This window comes from Acanthochromis polyacanthus, chromosome 12, assembly GCF_021347895.1.
Source record: "Acanthochromis polyacanthus isolate Apoly-LR-REF ecotype Palm Island chromosome 12, KAUST_Apoly_ChrSc, whole genome shotgun sequence".
Classification (NCBI taxonomy): Eukaryota; Metazoa; Chordata; class Actinopteri; family Pomacentridae; genus Acanthochromis; species Acanthochromis polyacanthus.
Genome location: NC_067124.1, coordinates 39,545,377 through 39,561,253, shown reverse-complemented (window position 1 = coordinate 39,561,253; position 15,877 = coordinate 39,545,377). Strand labels below are relative to the sequence as shown.

At 39.7% G+C, this 15,877-nt stretch overlaps 1 protein-coding gene across 1 annotated transcript; it reads right to left on the bottom strand.

Moving 5' to 3' along the window:
* Nucleotides 1–5,924: 5,924 nt before the first annotated feature.
* trpv6 (transient receptor potential cation channel, subfamily V, member 6) lies at nucleotides 5,925–14,823 on the bottom strand. Its single transcript, XM_022201134.2, has 16 exons — nucleotides 13,288–14,823; nucleotides 13,103–13,200; nucleotides 12,220–12,342; nucleotides 11,539–11,679; nucleotides 11,330–11,428; nucleotides 10,969–11,144; nucleotides 10,734–10,880; nucleotides 10,583–10,662; nucleotides 10,000–10,135; nucleotides 9,414–9,500; nucleotides 9,246–9,322; nucleotides 8,974–9,139; nucleotides 8,757–8,823; nucleotides 8,406–8,674; nucleotides 7,573–7,679; nucleotides 5,925–6,461 (listed from the first exon to the last, which is right to left on the bottom strand). Exons 1-16 carry the CDS (start codon nucleotides 13,416–13,418, stop codon nucleotides 6,212–6,214), a joined length of 2,154 nt encoding a protein of 717 aa, XP_022056826.2. The 5' UTR covers nucleotides 13,419–14,823; the 3' UTR covers nucleotides 5,925–6,211.
* Nucleotides 14,824–15,877: the final 1,054 nt, after the last annotated feature.

Here is a 15,877-nt window from a genome sequence, read left to right as displayed (position 1 = left end):
GTTCACCTCCACTTTCTGATGCACATGCATCATCGCCAGGCCTGTCAGTCTGTCGTTGGACATGGTAGATCTAAGCCATGTCTTAAGTCTTCGCATGGCTGAGAATGACCTCTCACAGGCACAAGTCGTCACTGGCAAGGTTAGAAATATCTTCAACATACATTGTATGCTGTCTGATGAGCCAGGCGCTCATCAAAAAAAAAAAAAAAAAGCGCCGGACGCGCTCTCTGCTGTGGATAAAAGTAATTAAACTCTTTGATCAGATGATCTGACAGGCCGAACTAGTGCCGAATTATCTAAAAAAATATATTGTGGTCACCTTGGTGTAGATGGGCGGGGATGTAGTCTACAAAGTGCTAATAATAAAAACATTAGTTTTTGAACGGGGTTTGGCCCGCTGCCAAGCGCGTCACAGGGCGCATTTGCGGGTGCGTGCATCAGCTGATCAAACAGCTTTTCACCGCAACACGCACACAGGCACAAACAGAACACAAAGCCCATGGATGTTTACCACAATTTACAATTTACAAGCACGTTTCACAGAGAAGTTTCAAGTTTTTATGAGTTTATGTTTTATTCAGTTGGGCATGTTTGGCGAAAAAAAAAAACTCGGAAAAAATAGGTGAGGTCCGGACCTCGCTGACCTCATACCTGGCTACGGCCATGGCAGCTTCTGTTAAAGTTTGTCTGTAATTCTGTCATCATGTTCTGGAACCAGGACTCTGCAGAAGTTCCTTCAATCACATCAGAGGATTAGAAAGGAGGGATTTGAATATTTAAATCAGTCCAGTAAATGCTGATTTAGATAGATTTGTGTCAAATAATATTGTAGAGTCTCGCTTAAATAAATCCAGATTAGTTCAGTTTATTTATATTTTAATCAGATAAACTCATAAAATATCACTGCACAGTCTGAACCTGAACATTCATATTATTGAGGTAAATTTACATAAATCCTGATATTCTAGAGCAGGGGTCGGCAACCTTTAACACTCAAAGAGCCATTTCGACCCGTTTCCCACAGAAAAGAAAACACCGAGAGCCGCAAAATCCTTTTGGCATTTAAAATGAAGACAACACTGCATATATCGTTTTTTTTCTTACCTCTATGCCCTTGTTAATCAGTCGCGATTACTTAATTGCAAAGCCTCTAATTAGATAGATTCATTTTTAATTGTGTCCTTCCACTAATATTTATCTTACTTGGTTAATGTCATTTTTGCTCCTGGACCTCATATGTTACATAATGTTAGCTGGAAATCAATATTTTGCGAATGCCTATTTAACTTGTAAAATCTATTTATCTTAAGCTAATAACTTTTCTCCGGTAAGTCGCTGCCCTGTTTTCCAAGACGACACTCCTCTGACTCTCTGACCTGCTGCCGAGTTCTTGTGAGTAACGTGTATTATCCTATCATGAGTACTTTTGACTCAAAGACGTGTCTTTCTTGGAGTGGAGCTTTAATATACAGGCTTGCCATTCTTGAGTACAAAACGATGTGAAACTACAGGCGTTGCTTCTCCAGGAGTAAAATTTTTAAAAAAGGCATGAAACGTGTGGGAATCGGAAGCTCCGTGTTCTCTTTTTGCATCAGCTTTGCGCTCTCATGCACAGGCACAGCACATCCGGTGGAGTGACACGTCAAAGTAAGAGCGGTAATTTCACAATAAAATTCTCTATATTAAAATGCATTGAAACGCGCCTGAAAGGCAGAATAATGTATTTTCCAAAGTTACAGGGAGGCACGACAGAGGGCTGAAAGAGCCGCATGCGGCTCCGGAGCCGCGGGTTGCCGACCCCTGCTCTAGAGTCTTTACTGGAATATTTCTGACATGAATCTTTTTGTATTGTGCTGATAAACAACAAAAACTCGACTTTCAGATCAGATTTATTGTCTGTGATTGTGAGACTAAATTCCTCCTCATTCTGGCTGTAGGAATAAATATAAATAGAATCTGTTAACTTCCACATTATGCACATTTATTTATCCTTAATATCTCAGACTGAATGGTAGCTGTCAGTAAAAACAAACTCATCTGCTGGACTGCATCCCATAATGAAACATGGACTGAATTTAGCACTCATGTATCCATGGCAACGCTAAAGTTTCTGCTTCTTATCAAAGTTCACAACAAAAGTAAAGATTTGAATGTAAACTTCAGTATTCTGATCAATACTTCATGATCAATATCAGGACAGATGTTACAGTTACAGCTGTTCATCAGACTGCAGTTATTCACAGAGAAATTAAAACGTCACATTCCTCATAAAAACTAGATGGAACGTTATGAAATAAAGTGTTGGTGAATAAACAGTGGAGTTAAATGAGGAGATGTGAGACTTCCACAGCATGGATCACCGTCAACTGGATCTGAATGTCAGACTGAGGTGAGACAGAAAAGATCCAACATTACGCTCTGACGGTCCAACACCAGCACAGTTTATCTGCTGCTTCTGATCATAGACTGTATATATAGTGGACGTAGCATCTGGCTCCAGAATTGAAGCCAACCCGGAAGTGTCAAAAACTTGCAATATCCCGCCGTCCACTAGGGTTGGCTCCAAAAAGCTTTTGCTCCATAGACCCCAATTCATTTTTGGAAAAAATAAAATGTGATAGACTGATTTTCTACAGCTCAGGATTTTTTCCCCGTTAGTTTTCATGGTCAAAATGAGAGATCAGGTGGCCGATCTTAAAACAAATCAATACTGAATTTTAAATAAATCGTTAAAGTTGGAGGAGCCAGGGGGCGTGGCTATACTTGATTGACAGCAACAGAAGCCTCTGCGGTAAAATGTGGGCGGGATAAGAGAGTCCTCAGCCAATCCTGCCCCTAGTTGCTCTCCGGTCCAGTCTGTTTGACGCTTTTTACGTCACTGGCTCCAAAAAATCCAAAACGGCGACCAGGAAGTAGCAAAATCCAGGTTTCATTTTCTCGACATCACGGTTAGTTTACGCCTGGTTCTGATCCAACATTACGGTCTGACAATCCAACACCATCACAGTTTAATCTGCTGGTTCTGATCCAACATGCTGTGAAATTCAGTTTTTAGCAGAATCAATACAGAGATTCTATTTCCAACCAAGACTGGAATCAGAATTAGAATGTTATGAGGTTATTAATGCAACTAAAGGATTGACTTCTAAATTCTAGTTCAAGGTTCAGCTGCAGCACGTTGCATTCACAGAGAAAAACAGCGAAACCTTCACAGCAACTTTTAATAAAGCTAAAGCTTCCCTGTTGGCTCATTGGTGGAGTTTGTTCCTGAGCATCTGAACCTTAAATCCAGTCAGAGGACCATCTTCAGTCAGAGAACTTCAAGGCCTTCCATCAGCTGGACCAGATGTGGCATCAGCTCCTCTGAACATCTGGATGACAGGAGAAATCAAACACAGATCACAGGAATACAGTTTATTCACTTTCATCATTTTATAAAAGCAGCATGAACTTTATTAAAACTGGACTACATCAGTGGTCAAAGTAAATGTTTTTATCTGGTGCTGAAGCTAGATTTAAAGTCAGTTTTAATGACAGTTTATCCTGAGAGGAGTGAGAACGGAGGTTTTCTCTCCTTTCTAGAATATTCCCTCTAAATATTCTGTTTATTATCGGCTTTAGAAGCATTTTTCTTTACTTATCTATTTGTACACACCTCAGACTGATGCACTTTGCTGGTTTGGAGATAATTTCATGTACAATTACAAGAAAGATCTTCTATTCTAACATGTTTTGCTAAAATGAAAAGAACTGCAAACCTCCTCAACCATCTCAGTCTGCTAAATTCAAACTAAGACAAAGAATTATCTGATGTAGTTATTCTAATCTTTACTGAACCAGCCCTGGAATGAATAAAAATCTGTACATGGATATGACTTTCTCTGATGGAACCACTAAAACTGCATCCAATAAAGTAAATCTCTTCTGCATTGCACACATGCTACACTTTGTATAACTCTGATGTCAGAGTAAAGGCAGAAGATCCACCATCAGCCACAACATTCTGACCTCTGACAGCTGAAGGCAACATCATCCAGCATCTGTTCTAATGCAACGTTCTGCTGTGAACCTTGACGTTCATGTGGATGTTTGACATGTACCACCACCTAAACACTGCAGGACAAACAACCCCCTAGTCTCCATGGAAACAGCAGTCCTTGATGTCCCTCAGTGGGACAAACTAAAGCTGCTCAGGAGTGGTCTGAGGAACACGACAGAGCTCAGCTGTTCCACATCCAGATCTGATGGAGCTTCTGTGGGATGGTCCAGGATCAGAGTGGTCTAGGTAGGACCCACCCTGGAACCCACAGGAGGTCCTGATGAAGCACTGGGTCAGAGGAGTTTTAGCAGCATGAAGGGACCAACACAGTATTAGAGTGGTCAGAATGATAGACTGTTATGATGTCATGCAGATTCTATGATCAGTAAATGTTACCATCAGTTATAACGTCCACATTTATCAGTAAAAATAAAACTATCAGCTCATTCAGAAACTGTGGAGTCAAAGCTAAAAACACAGACCTCAGCAGCAGCTTGTTTAAAGCAGAACACCAGCCGGGTTTCACTGAAGAAGCTTTCAGAGCAACAATTAAAAGACAGTTTAGTTCTCATTAAGTTCACAGAGTCAGCCAAAATAATGAACACACACATCAGGAAAAGAAAAACTTTGATAAATATTTCATTTGTGTCAGTACTTCTATACATGTAGAAACCTCTTTCTAAGTTTGTTCAAATCTCGATAAGTCTGTGTCCTGTTGTACGATGTTTTCCCAGCAGATGGCGCTACCCTCATGAATGGAGCATCAACAGGTGACGTCAGCAACAACAGAAACGTCTGGAAGCCAGTGGCCTCCTCTTGTAATTGTTGAGGTCAAAGATAGCTTTTATTAATCTGGTGATGTCTGAATACATTTAGTATTGAAATATTTATGCTAGTTTTTCTTTTCCTGATGTGTGCAAACATTATTTAAGCTGACTCTGTATGATGGTTTCTGACAGGTCACCATCTTTTTATAATACTGACAAACATCCCTGGCAGGAGTGATTGTCCTCATGTGCAGGTAAAGATGTGTGAGGAGCTTGTGGGAACAGCTGTAACTTCTAAAAGGATGACCAGACATCGCTCTGGTCTTTCTGTTCACTTCACTTCTGAACAAAACGCATTAAAACAGGATAGCATGGAGTCCTCTTCTGTTCCTTCCATTTAGTTCCTTTACATTCTCGGGTGTATAATACATCACCTTTACCACACTGCTTTTGGGCAGATAGAGCTGTAATCTCAAAAGATCAACAGAGGCGCACTGCCACCTAGTGGTTAGTAGAAGTAACTGTCAAACAGTTGAAACACATGAACTTAAACGTCTTTAAGCTAAAACCCCCATTTTAGCCCTTTAACTAAATGTAAACAAAATAAATGACTGTCTCAGTGAATTAAAGATATAACAGAGCTTAGAGATGACAGGAGTCATCCTCACTAATTCAGCCTCCACCCAGAAACACAAAGACCACAAATAAACAAATATATTTTTATAATTTTAAAAATGTGGACATATTTTTGATTTTCAGACCTGTTTTCTCAGCTGGAGGAACAAACTGAACCTTTTACACTTATTAAAATTGATGCATTAATGCTTGAATTCATCCAATATTCCAGATTCTGAATCATTATGAGAAATAAGAGAGAAAACTTCAAGTTTTTATCTTTAATAGTTCCTCAGATATTGTTGTTCAAACAGATTTAATGACAGAATAAACCTGAGGAAAAAAAAAACTAAATCTGAATCTAAAATGTCCCAGATTCCATCTTAATTATTCATATTTCCAGACAGTTGATCAGAGATATTTGAGATCTCCGGTGTTTTCAGATAATCAACCTCCACATCCTGCTTGATTCACTTTTCTGCTGTTCAACAAATGAAGTCCAGTAAAGTTTCAACAATAAGTTTTATTCTCATATAAAAGTTTTCATCCGCTAGATGATAAAAATCTACGTTTCACTTCATTTCTACAGGAATTCACAGCGCTAGAAAAATAACACACTCTGTTCTAAAGCGGAATAATACTGCAGGAAGAATTGCACCGTCACAATCAGTCCTCGTTTCTCTGAGCCTCCTCCAGAACCTCCTCTGGAAGCTCCACCAGATGTCCTCCAGAGCCTCCATCAGAGTCTCCATTAGAGCCTCCTCCTCCAGAACGTCCATCAGAACCTCCTCTACACGTATCTGATGTCCTGGTCCTCCTCCGGCTCCTCCTGCTCCACCTCCAGACCCAGAGCACTGTTTCGGATCATCTCCCAGCCCGCCATCGCCCTCCGGTTGTTAGGTCCTCCGGCTTTGGGTCGCAGCTTCGCTCCTTCCTTCGTCGTGTTCGACTTCTCAGCTCCATCCTTCTCATCCTCCCTGGAGAACGCCTTGATGTAGCGTCGCATCTTCTGCATCATCGGGTCGTTCCTGTCCTCCACCCTGCACAGATAAGACAAACGACAAGTGGGACAAAAGGACGACAAAAATGAGACAAAATATTACAAAACGAGACCCAAAACGACAAAAACAAGAAATAAAATGACAAAAAATGAGACAAATGACACGAAACAAAACAAAAAAGAGACAAAAAATTTGACAAACAATTACAAAGCGACAAAAAAATGAACAAACGACAAAAACAAGAAGAAAAATGACAAAAAAGAAACAAAACAAAAACGATTCGCTAAACAACGAATAAAGCAAAACAGAAAATGACAAAAATAAGACAAAGAAGAGAAGCAAGACAAAAAGGAAACACAAAATAAAAAAGTCAGACAAGAAAAAAGAAACTATCGCAAAAATGAGACACAAAACGACAAAAGAACAAAGAACAATCTAGTATTTTACTTTATGATCAAAACAACTTGTCATGGTCTAGAAATTATTTCTAGTTTTACTAATTTACAATCTGTAGTTAATGTCTTCTCTGTAATTTTTACCCTTTGAGGGCCGGATTGGACCCTCTGGAGGACCACTTTTGGACCACGTGCCTCATGTTGGACACCTGTGATCTAGTGTTATTTATGTTGGGCATTTACCCGAATAATTCACTTATTTGAGATTAAATTCAAGAAACCTGACATCAAACACTCCTTTACTTCACCATGATACATATTAAAGCTACAACTTTAAACTACACACGGTTAACTTTCTGGAAAATAGATGCTGAGGTGATTTTATTTTTTTAAAGTCATTTTTTTAGGCTAAAATGCTAAATATTTCCGGCTCAAATTAAATATAACTACATGCACAATGGTCCTTAGCAACAGTAGCACAAAACATTTTTAGAACTTCTGTTGTCAACCCGCGTTTAAGTCTGGGAAATAAAAGAGAACTTCCATTATAAGCAGAACATCATTAGGACATTGTTAGAACATTATTAGAACAGATAAATTCCAGCTGGGTGGTGAATACTTCAGCTTTAGTCTTGGCCTCATCATGTGAATTTGAGATAGTTTCGTTGTATTTTTCCAGGTTCCTGCTCCAGCTTTTTTGAAATTTTTCTTGCAGTATTTATTAGTGTAGTATATATTACTGCAGTATTTACTACCTCAGGTACCAGCGTTCCTTCAGACCGTAGTTCAGCCCACAGACGCCCAGTCGAGGCCAGAGGCAGCGAGGAAGCCTCCTCTCCAGCATCAGAGTCGTGGCCACAACCTGAACATCAGCGATACAGAAGGAACTGACTTTAATTAGGTCTGCAGCACATTTTGTTACAAAATGAGTCAACCAGAGAGCTGCTAAAGAGTTTATAAGACAGACAGCAACAAAAATATGAGCAGAAAAAGCAAGACAGAATCAATACAGATCAAATAACTTTGTGAAAATAAAACGAAATGCATAAAGATATTGAACAAGAAAAACAAGACACAAGACAAGCCAAATGAAACACAAATTACACAAACGAGACAAAATGAGACACAACAAAAAAAACAAAGAAAATGGGACACAAAACAACTAAAGCAAAACACAAGACAACCAAAGTGAGGTACAGAATGACAAACATGACACAAAAATGACATAAAACAGTAAAATAAGACCACAAACAAAAAGACAAAATGGGCCCTCAGATGGAACCTTGAGGGACTCCACATGTGACTGTAGCAGCAGGTCAGTAAAGGTGCATAAAGGTGTATAAAGGTGTTTTTAAAAATGTATTTAAAGGTTTATGAAGGTGTACAATGGTGTATTTAAAGGTATATACAGGTGTATAAAGGTGTAAACAGGTGTATAAAGGTCTCTCAAGGTGTATCCAGGTGTATTCAAAGGTCTTTGAAGGTGTATGAGGGTGCATTCATAGGTCTATAAAAGTGTATTTAGAGATGTATTTAAAGGTGTATAAAGGTGCATACAGGTATGTACAGGTGCATAAAGGTGTGTTACCTGAGTCCTCCAGAGCTCGTCCCTCTCCTGAGCCACCCTCCAGTGGGTGTCGCTCATCATGGCGATGAGCAGGTTGAGCAGCAGGATGTAGGAAACCACGGAGAAGGCGACATGCAGCACGTGGACGATGGGCGGCGTGGTGAAGGTGTGGTCCACTGGCAGGTCGATGAGGCCCACGCTCAGCTCGAACTGGGAGAACAGCGTGATGGGGAAGGAGCGGTAGGACGGGATGGAGTCCGGTTCCTGGGTCATGTAGATCATCCACAGCGCTGGAGGACCAAAATAAAAGGTAACGGGAACAGAAAACCATCTAGAATAGAAAGAACTTCGTGCTGACCAGAAGATACTCACAGGTGGAAAAACCGATGAGCACGATGAAACTGAGCCACATGAACTTTGTCAGATCTCCAAAAATAATCTGGAGGAAACGAGACAAAGTAGGTCAGAGTGAAAACACAAATAGAGAAACCTCAGAAACCAGAAACCATAAATGTAAAAACACAAACGCACAAACAGCTGTGTGGACGGAACTGAATACTGCTTTTTTTTACCGCCTGCTGCTTCCTACCTTCTGTATCATGATGACATACGGTCCGAGCATCTCAAATCCTCGGGCGAAGAACATGACGTTACACCAGCCAAGGACCAGACAGACCGCCATGACCTCAGCTTCACCCTGAACACCACAAACCCTGAAGACCAGCAGCAGAACCACCAGGCAGGCGTAGCTGATCCTGGATCAGACAGACCAGAGTTAATAAGAGTTAAAAACATTCTGATCCTGGAATCAGCAGCTCCAACATTCTTCTTCATTTTAAACCTCAGAGTGTTAAAACTCACAGAATAACGTGGAACGGACCTCCCAGCGCCGTCTGACCAAAGTACCTCCTCGCTCCAACCCTCAGGATGTCGGGGATCTGATGGAGGCGGAGGTATTACTGAAACACACTGTCATATAATAATAATATAGTATTTAATAAATATAAATGATGTATTTAATAAACTGACCTCCAGCAGCAGGATGAGCAGAGCGCCCAGAACACTAATGACCTCTCCAGCCAACCGCAGACTGTCCTCATACGTCACGTAACTCTCCTGATGAGATGAGATGAGATAAGAAGCGATAAGCAGACATGAGATGAGGTAAAACGAGATGACATAAGAAGAGTTGAGATGAAATGAGATAAGATGAGATGAGATGAGATTAGATGAGATGGAAAGAGAAGAGCTGAGAACAAATGAGATGAGAAGAGATGAGATAAGATAAGTTGGGAAGAAATGAGATGAGAAAAGAAGAGATGATATTTGATAAGATAACATAATATGACATGAGAAGAGATGATGAGAAAAGATGAGATAAGATTAGCTGGGAAGAGATGAGATGAGACAAGAAGAGATGAGAACAATTGAGATGAGATGATGAGATATGATGACATGAGATGAGATAACATTAGAAAAGATGAGGAGAAATGAGAAGAGATGAGATAAGATGAGAACAGGTGAGATACAATTTAGAATTTGACAGTATTCTTTGTTTAAACTCTGGCTCATGGTGAATATTATGGCTCTGGTTCTGGTTCTGGTTTGGACTCACGCTGAGGTTCTTCTGGACCCGAATGGTTTTGTCCATGTCAGATGTTGTGTAGTTGTCTGGAGTGTCTTTTATGGGTCGAAACACACAACAGAGGGTGAAGGTCCCGATGTAGAGCAGGTAGAGCAGCAGCAGCAGCCTGAAGATAAACACATAGACAAATAGATAAATACAATGATAAGATAAGATAAGACAAGATAAGATTAGATGAGATAAGAAGAGAGGAGATGAGATGAGAAGAGATAAGGTAAGACAAAATGAAATTAGATGAGAAGAAATGAAATTAGATAAGATTAGATGACAGAATAAGATATAAGATAAAAGAAGATGAGATGAGAAGAGATGGGATTAAATGAGAAGAGATTATATGAGAAGATGAGATGAGAAGAGATAAAATGAGATGAGATGAGGTGAGATGAGACGAGATGAGAGAAGAAGATATAAGATAAGAGAAGATGAAATAAGAAGAGATAAGATACAACAGATTGAGATGATAAGAGATGAGATAAAATGAAATGAGATGAGATAAGATAAAATGAGATGAAATAAGATGAGATGAGAAGAGATGAGATCTATTTTAGTTTACCTGAAGTAATGTTTTCCGTAGAGGTTCCACTTCAGACTGACCAGCTGCCTGACTGGAGTCACTTCCAGGATCCTTCTGGCCTGAGGAGAAGAACCCAGTTTAACTTTGTTCTTCATTAGAACCAGAATAAATCTGTGTTTCTGAACCGAACCTCTCTCTGGTGGCTTCCAACGATCAGCTCCAGCACCGACAAGCTGTCGGCCCACGAGTCGATCTCCGTCAGGTCGAACAGCTGAGAGCTCAGAGGACCCAGACTCCACTGGACCACCCGCCGCTTGTTCACCAGGTGCTGGAAGGCCTGGAGGAGGAGATGGATCAGTACTGGTCAGTCTGGTCCAGATCTGAAGTTCTGATCGGTCTGGTCCAGGTCCATGTTCTCCACTCACCACCAGGTTCCCCTCCTTAGCCGCCAGCTTCAGGGGAGTCAGGCCTCGGTAATTGGGTACCATGTCCAGCGGCACCGGCTGGTCCAGCTCCGCATCCCGGTTCAGGATCAGGTCTATGGCCTGGCAGGCGATGGTCTTGTTGGGCTGCAGGACCAGGATGTGGAGCAGACTGTTGCCTTGGAGAGAAGAAACCAGAACATGTATTCAGTACTGATAACCTTAGGATGTGCCGGACTCCAGACGAACCAGCTAATGGTTTGTTTATTACATACACTTTTATTGTATTTAAATTAGCTAAAAAATATTCTGGTACAGATTTTTTTTTACATTATTTTCACTGGTTTTACTGGAGGGTCCATACCTCTGTAGTCCTGGATCCTGGTGCTGGCTCCAGCATCGATCACCATGGAGATGATGTCCTCGTTTCCAGCGCAGGCAGCAAATGACAGGATGTGTTCACCTGAGGACCAAACGTAGATTTGTTCTCAGTCATATTTACATTTATTTATTTTTATTAGAGTAAGTTTGTGGTTCTATATCCTCGTTTCCATCCAGAACAGGCCGACTCACCGCAGTACAGAAGACCTCCAATCCGCTTCCTGAAGTACAACCCGGTGACTCTGGGCGTGGCCACGTCACCTCCTCGACCAATCAGGTGGTAGACCAGGTTTATGTTCTGATTGGCCACAGCGATGTGTAAAGGAGTCACACCTGATTAGATGCATTTGTAAATATTATGCTCTCTACACTGTAAAAAATACCCTGTAAGTGTCGAAATGATTTGTTATTTTACAGATTTGACCAATTTTTTTGAAGCTGCGGATAGTATTTAGTAAAATAAAAAAGATTAATTTACATCTAAATAATTAAAGAACATCACACTACGACCAAATAGGTTCTAAGTGATTTCTGGACTCAACAGGTCTGGAGGCAATCAGGCTTGGGTGTAATTGAAGTTCAAAGAATGTGATTAGCCATAGTTCATGATTTAACAAGGGGGTAATTACTTTTTCACACAGGACCAGGTAAGTTTGGAGATCACCATTAAAAAACTGCATTTTGTGTTTACTTTGGTTATCTTTGTCTGATATTTACATTTGTTTGATGATCTTAAACATTAAAGTGGGAGAAGTATTTTAAAAAAATAAGAATTTGAGAAAGGGGCAAATACTTTATCCCGGCGCTGTATGTTAAGATTCAGGCTTCATGTTGTGTTTTTGTGTGTTTTTACGTGAGTGTGTGTCTGTGAACCTTGGAACAGCTCGGAGGTCATGGGTTCGTTGATGAGCTCAGGAGCTCCGTCCATCAGAGCCACAGCAGCGTCCACGTTGTCGCTCATCACAGCCACATGGAGCGCCGTTTCTCCGAGGGCACCTGAACGAGACGAAGACGCATCGAGACCGTGCAACAGACTCACTAAAGCAACAACATGTTCTCTGAATAACAAAACCTTTAGGTGGCTGCAAAAGCTAGCTTCCCTTCAAAACGTCTTTAGAACATTGCAGGCAGAATGTTCCGCCTTTGTTAATAGATCACATTACAGGAACGATAACATCTGGAAAACGTTTTTTAAATGTTGGTTTAAGAACATTCATTGTTTGTTATAGAACGTTCTGTAACGTCTTATAAAGAACATTCCATCTATCATCCATCTATCTATCTATCCATCTCTCTATCTATCCGTCCGTCCGTCCATCCATCCATCCATCCATCATCCATCCATCCATCCATCCACCCATCTATCTATCTACCGTCCATCCATCCATCCATCCATCCATCCATCATCCATCCATCATCCACCCACCCATCTATCTATCTACCATCCATCCATCATCCATCCGTCCATCCATCCATCCATCCATCCATCTATCTATCTACCATCCATCCATCCATCCATCCATCCATCCATCCATCCATCATCCATCCATCATCCACCCACCCATCTATCTATCTACCATCCATCCATCATCCATCCGTCCATCCATCCATCCATCCATCCATCCATCCACCCACCCATCTATCTATCTACCATCCATCCATCCATCCATCCATCCATCCATCCATCCATCCATCCATCGTTAAAATGATCCACAGTGAGTTAAATGCTACAGTTAGACTAAAACTCTGGTGTTACCTCTCTCAAAGATGTTGGTCGAAGCACAGCTCAGCAGCTTCCTGATGCAGCCGACGCTGTTGTTCTTGGCAGCGTAGAACAGAGGAATGTCGTTTATACTGAGGAACAGACAAGAAACATCAGATTTTACTCATTTAAACATGTTTTTATTTGCTGTTAGAACACGTGGAACCAGACTTAGTTACTTCTTGGTGTGGAGCAGAAACGTCTCGTCCAGCATCTCGTTCCATCCTTTCTTGTTCTGGAGGCGGAACCTCAGCTGGCTCCACCAATGGTTGAGCTCGCTGGGAGCCGATCTGGCCAATGACGGAGACATGGACTCCAGATGTTCTACTGCAGGAGGGAAACGGGACGGTTAGCCAGGTAGAGATGTTCTGGGAAGATTCTGCAAGGTTCTACAAGTGTTTTCTAGCTGTCTCTTAGTTACCAGAATGTTCTTCTTACAGGTAGGATGACTGAAGACATTCTAAAAATTATTGGTGAGAACATTGTTAGACTGTTATTCTCTAAAGTTCTGGTTTGAGAACATCCTTCCATTGTCATCACTGAATGCTGTGGAACATTTTACAGGTTCTATAATGTGTTCTCTCAACAACGTCCTCACTGTGAACAGAATGTTCCACCTCTTGCTAATATATTGCAGAATGAGAATATGTTTCTGTCATCTGAGGTCTGAGGAACATCTTGAAAATGTATTTTTTAATGTTGTGTTGAGAACATGGAAGAACGTCCTGTAACATGTTCTCTCAGAAGAAAGGCTAAATGTTCCACCTTGATAAATAACGCTGCAGGAACGCTGCAAAACATCACCTCAAGAACATCTGCAGAACATTTTTTGAATGTTGGTTTGAGAACGTTCCTTCTCATGGAACATCATGAGAATGTTTTGTAGGAGACGGTTCTAAAATGAGCTCAGAACATTGCAGGTAGAACGTTCCATCTTTGATAATATACATTCTGTCATCTGAGGTCTTTAGAACGTCTTGAAAACAGAACGTTCCCATCATGGAAAGCTTTATAATAATGTTCTATGATGGTGAGATGTTCTGCCGTTAACTGAGAGCCTCCTTCCTCTGTAGCATTGTGAGAAGGTCTTATAGAACAGGGTTCTGGAACATCCCAAAACAGCCACAGAACACTGAAAGAACGTTCCACCTTTGTTAATTTATAGATCTTGTTACAGAAACATTTAAATAAAAATCATCTGGGTGTTGATAACATGAAGAAAACATTCTTTAAATGTTGCTTTGAGAACATTTGTCCTTTGTTATAGAAGAATGATCTGTATTGTTTTCCTTTAGTAACATCCTAAAAACATTTTTAGAACATTTCATTCCAAATGTTCCACCTTTGTGAATAGATCACATCAGAGGAACCTCCTTCCTTTGTGTCATTGTGAGAACGTCTTGTAGAGTAGGGTTCTATAACATCCCAAAAACAGCCGCAGAACATTGAAAGAACGTTCCACCTTTATTAATGAATACATCACAAAAGAGAAACGTTTTACGAAAATCCTCTGAGTTCTCGATAACTTCTGGAAAACATTTTATAATTAATGGTTTGAGAACATTCCTCGTTTCTTATCGTGGAACATCATCTTAATGTTAGAACGTTACATTACTTTTATAGGAACATTATTAGAAATTAAATACGCCTAAAACATTGTCTGAACATCTGATTAAAATGTTTTTCTTTTAAAAATTATTGGAACCTTTTCAAGAACTGAGAAACAGAAAAAGTAGATTAAATATAGAACACAGAATTTTTACTAAAAGAACAGAAATTCTGCTTTATTAATACTGAAAATGAACTCTTTAGGTGTGGATTTTATTAATTTGTGGAGTTTTTCAACATAAAATGCAATTTAATATTATGTAAATAAAAAATTATCATTATATAACATTATATTAGCTTAAATTAAAACATTCTTAGAACGTTCTTTCAACAATTGATGAAAATATTTTCTTTAAAACCTTTTTAGAATCTTTTAAGAACAGAGAAAGAGAAATAAAGTAGATTAAATATTTTTTTTAAAATCAATTTTTACAATTAGAAAACATAAATTATATACATTTTTTTAAATTAAAATGCAATTTAATATTATATATTTTAATTTAAGCTAATATAATGTTAAATAAAGACACAAAGGAAGCATTTGTATTTTAACCAGATTTAAAAAAAAAAGTTTAGGCCTTATGTAATATTATCTATAATAAAAATACAAATACTTCCTTTGTATTATAAAAGATTACATTAGCCAAAATTAAAATATTCCTAAATTATTATTAAATATATTAGAACCTTTTTAAGAGCAGAGAAACAGAAGAAAGAAGAAAAAAAATTTAAAAAAAATGCCCCAACAGGACAGGTTTGTGGTTTTTTTATTATTTAAGCCTGAAAATTGACTATTAAAAAAAAAATTAGATATTTTTTCTAACTAAAAGACAATAAAAGAAGAGGAAGTTTCATACCCTTACACAATAAAAGCTCCTCTCCTGACCTCCTGCTCAGTCATCACAGTCAGAACCAAAATCAGAACCTTCAGCAGCGTTAGAGTCCTGAGGAGAAGTGAAATCTTTGTGGTGTGTCTTTATATGAAGAGAAGGAGGAGACCTGAGGAGGAGGAGGAGGAGGAGGAGGAGGAGACAGGTGATGACGGCCGACAGGTGAGACGGACTGGTAATGAGCAGGTAGACTTTCACCTGCCGCAGAGAAAGTTCTGCTGGAGGAACTCCTTTATCATGCTGACCCGAACTTATTCCTCCATTCAGAGCC

What these genes read in the sequence shown, in the direction of transcription:
- trpv6 (XM_022201134.2), bottom strand. Translation starts at nt 13,418, where the DNA reads ATGTCTCCGTCATTGGCCAGATCGGCTCCCAGCGAGCTCAACCATTGG. An exon ending in TACGGAAAACATTACTTCAG is followed by an intron (nt 10,136 to 10,582) that starts GTAAACTAAAAT and finishes GTTTATCTTCAG; the next exon opens with GCTGCTGCTGCTGCTCTACC. An exon ending in ATGTCATCATGATACAGAAG is followed by an intron (nt 8,824 to 8,973) that starts GTAGGAAGCAGC and finishes CGTTTCCTCCAG; the next exon opens with ATTATTTTTGGAGATCTGAC.